Source organism: Mandrillus leucophaeus, unplaced genomic scaffold (assembly GCF_000951045.1).
Source record: "Mandrillus leucophaeus isolate KB7577 unplaced genomic scaffold, Mleu.le_1.0 Scaffold302, whole genome shotgun sequence".
Taxonomy (NCBI): domain Eukaryota; kingdom Metazoa; phylum Chordata; class Mammalia; order Primates; family Cercopithecidae; genus Mandrillus; species Mandrillus leucophaeus.
Genome location: NW_012103166.1, coordinates 691792 through 696218, shown reverse-complemented (window position 1 = coordinate 696218; position 4427 = coordinate 691792). Strand labels below are relative to the sequence as shown.

The 4427-nt window shown below is 37.1% G+C and overlaps 1 protein-coding gene across 2 annotated transcripts in view; it reads right to left on the bottom strand.

The window, feature by feature from the left end:
• The window catches only part of GSK3B (glycogen synthase kinase 3 beta), a 268959-nt gene that overhangs the window by 19209 nt on the left and 245323 nt on the right, over positions 1-4427 (bottom strand). For both annotated transcript variants that reach the window (XM_011987168.1, XM_011987169.1), the window contains one exon: positions 2947-3045. In XM_011987168.1, coding sequence (XP_011842558.1) covers positions 2947-3045 — 99 coding nt within the window. The remainder of the gene's footprint in view (positions 1-2946; positions 3046-4427) is intronic.

Here is a 4427-nt window from a genome sequence, read left to right as displayed (position 1 = left end):
GGTTCAAGTGATTCTCTTGCCTTAACCTCCCGAGTAGCTGGGATTACAGATATGCGTCACCATGCCCGGCTACTTTTGTATTTTTAGTAGAGACAGGGTATCTCCACATTGGTCAGGCTGGTCTTGAACTCCCAACCTCAGGTGATCCGCCTGCCTCGGCCTCCCAAAGTGCTGGGATTACAGGCGAGAGCCACCGCGCCTGGCTGGGGACTTATATATTTTAAGGTCTTACAAAAGAATGTAACTCACACTGACAAATTCTTATTTAAAGTATACATGAATCTTTAACTACAGGCACCCAGAAGGCCAAGCAATCAATCACTTGGTCTAGACCAGCATTTCCTGAGGTATGTTTGGTGACATACTTGGGGCTTCACTACTGCAGCGCCATAGAAAACTGTTTAACTATACTGTGGTTAAACTGTTTTTGGGTTACAATGAGGGGAACTTTAAAAAAAGTTATCTATTTGAAACTCACATTTCTTGTTAAAATGATGATGTTAAGTTCACTTACTCTATCTCTTTCAGTAACAAATCTGAGGCCCTAAAGGAGAAATATTTCTTAAACAGCGGGGCCAGAAACACCGTTTTTTCTACGACACCAGTGTGCTTTTATCTAATGAACAATGGAAAATTTTAACAGAATTATAACACTTCTTTATTTACTTTAGCTCAGACCAATATCTGAAATATCCTCTTTGGTAATTATTAAGGTACTCAAAGCATGCATTTCTCTAAACTAATTTTAGCTCTGACCTCAGCTTACCATTCCTCTATTAACTTCCCCATACCCCAATTCAACTTTGGAGTAAACTCTCAGAGTCAAAGTTCAATGTCAGTTTCCATTTTTATGTTGAAATCTGATTTCTACAGCTGTAAAAATATACACATGTAAATTATTATTATTATTTTGCGGTTTGCTGTAACCTGTATCAAAACAACATGAAAATCAGATTATACTAAGCTCCTACTAAGCAGACAATTTGCTCAAAAACATAAGTCACAATCATTAATTAAGTTTGGTATCCTGCATTAAGAAAGTTAGTTTAAACTGCTCAAAACCTACTCATTTTTATACACCGTGTAAAGCCATTCTAAGTAAAACTGTGGAAATGAGCTCAATAAAATAAGTAAATGTGTTAGTTCAGGGTTAGGGCCTTTTTCATATTGTAAACAATTAATGTAACCTGGGCCAGTATTAAATTTGTTAATGGCTCATAGCAATTCTGTCTTGATTCTAAATAGGTCATACTTTAAAAAATATTTTTACTTTAAACACTTTAAAGCAGATTTCAGCACACTTTCTCAACTGTAAAATGGAGTGGCAATGCTGTCCTAAAGTACAGACAAATAAAGACAAGTAAAGACAAATGTCGTCCTAAAGTAATTGCCACTCCATTTTACAGACTGGGAAAATGAATAAGACACTAATAAAACTAATAAAGTTCAAATGACTTTCTCAAGGTAGCATGTGCTGATAAACTTGGAACAAGAAAACAGATCTTTCTTTCCAGACTTTTCCTGAACATGAACTAGAATGTTTTATATCTTTATTAGCAACGTTTTAAAAGATTAAGATTAAACAGAAACACCACCATATCAAACGGGACATGGTTTTTGACCTTACTGTTTAATGATGAGAACTAGTAAGCAAAGATTTTCTCTCCTGCAGCATAAATACCCTTAGGCAAAAATGGATCTGATCCAACTCAGTTCAAGACTATTTAAAGAAAATGAAGTCAGCTCCTGCCATTAGCTTTTTGGACAGAGAGAGAGAAAATAAAGGTGCCAAATTCTGAGCCCCTAATTGTGCTACCTATTATGTTTCTAACTTTTAAAAGCTTTTAAGTTTTAAAAGCATCCAGTCATTATTTGGAAGAACTTTACTTCACTCTTAAGGGTTGGATATTTTCAGAGTATCTCCAAGGACACCGATTCTCACTAAATCAGGCCTCACCATTAGCTGGCTTCGGGCCCACAGTACACCCTAGCTCTAACCCGTGAATAATTTTTTTTTTTGGTATATAAGAGTCTCGTCACATTCTGATCTAAATCTCAGTTAAACGTATTTGCATTGCAGTTTTAGTCCTTTCAAATGATTAAAGAAAATGATTAAATATAAGTATAAACTTATAGCTTATACTTCTTGGAAATTTGCCTCTCTAGTATACTACTATAATTTACATTCGAGGGGAAAAAAACAAAAGTGAATTATTTTCAGTAACAATATGTTTATGTTTTCAGCTATAAACATCTCATTTGATTTGACTTCCTACTGAAATTACATAAAAACCGTTAACTTAAAAAATTTTTTTAAATTTATTTTTATTTTTTAGATGGGGTCTCACTATGCTGTCCAGGCTGATCTTGAACTCCTGGCCTCAAGTGATCCTTTTGCTAAGATGACAGAATTTAACATCATTATCAGAAGATATTTATATCTTATATATAAGGTCCTGGTGGGTACTTTTGTTTTATGCTTTTTGGAAATAAAGCAAAAAATTTTATTCAGGTTTACTCATTTGGCTGTGCTGTTTTTGATACATAAAAGGTATTAAATGTTCATACTCATCAAATGAAATGAAAGGTAATCATGTCTTTTGAAAAACAATTTTTTTTTTTTGAGACAGAGGCTTTCTCTGTCACCCAGGCTGGAGTGCAGTGGCACGATCTCAGCTCAATGTAACCTCTGCCTCCCGGTTTCAAGCAATTCTCCTATCTCAGCCTCCCCAGACGCTGGGATTACAGGCACCTGCCACCACACCTAGCTAATTTTTTATTTTTAGTAGAGAGGAGGTTTCACCCCTTGTTGGTCAGGCTGGTCTCGAACTCCTGACCTCAGGTGATCCACCTACCACGGCCTCCCAAAGTGCTGGGATTACACGTGTGAGCCACTGCGCCCAGCCCAGAATATGTTTTTATAGAAGAGACTTAGAACGTTCTTACCTGAGGCTGCTGTGGCATTTGTGGGGGTTGAAGCAGCTGCTTGAATCCGAGCATGAGGAGGAATAAGGATGGTAGCCAGAGGTGGATTACTTGACAGTTCTATAGAAGGTTAAGACACAAATGTTAGAGTCCACTCTTAACTTTGTATGCAAAACCATTTTATTGGTAAGAGTGAAAATAAGATTCTGCATTAAACTACCAGTTTAGGCCGGGCGCGGTGGCTCACGCCTATAATCCCAGCACTTTGGGAGGCCAAGGTGGGTGAATCACCTGAGGTCAGGAGTTTGAGACCAGCCTGGCCAACATGGTGAAACTCTGTCTCTACTAAAAATACAAAAATTAGGGGATCAATGCAACAAGAAGAGCTAACTATCTTAAATATATATGCATCCAATACAGGAGCATCCAGATTCACAAAGGAAGTTCTTAAAGACCTACAAAGAGACTTGGACTCCCACACAAAAACAGTGGGAGACTTTAACACCACACTGTCAGTATTACACAGATCAACGAAACAGAACAGTAACAAGGATATTCGGGACTTGAACTCAGCTCTGGACCAAGTTCTGTAGATAGATATCTACACTCCTCGGCAAATGCAAAAGAACAGAAATTATAACGAACAGTCTCTCAGACCACAGTGAATCAAATTAGAACTCAGGATTAAGAAATTCACTCAAAACTGCACAACTACATGGAAACCGAACAACCTGCTCCTGAATGACTACTGGGTAAATAACAAAATGAAGGCAGAAATAAATAAGTTCTTCGAAACCAATGAGAACAAAGATACAACATACCAGAATCTCTGGGACACAGCTAAAGCAGTGTTTAGAGGGAAGTTTATATAAGCACTAAATAAATGCCCACAGGAGAAAGCAGGAAAGATGTAAAAATTAACACCCTAACATCGCAATTAAAAGAACCACAGAAGGAAGAGCAAACAAATTCAAGCTAGCACAATACAAGAAATAACTAAGATCAGAGCAGAAGAGGAGATACAGACACAAAAAAAAACCCTTAAAAAAAAAATCAATGAATCCAGGATCTGGTTTTTTGAAAAGATTAACAAAATAGATAGACTGCTAGCCAGATTAATAAAGAAGAAAAGAGAGAAGAATCAAACAGATACAACAAAAAATGATAAAGGGGAGATCACCACCGATCCCACAGAAATACAAACTACCATCAGAGAATACTATAAACACCTCTACGCAAATAAACTAGAAAATCTAGAAGAAATGGATAAACTCCTGGACACATACACCCTCCCAAGACTAAACCAGGAAGAAGTTGAATCTCTGAATAGACCAATGGCAGTAATTAATAGTCCACCAACAAAAAAAGCCCAGGACCAGATGGATTCACAGTAGAATTCTACCAGAGGTACAAAGAGGAGCTGGTACCATTCCTTCTGAAACTATTCCAACCAATAGAAAAAGAGGGAATCCTCCCTAACTCATTTTATGAGGCCAGCATCA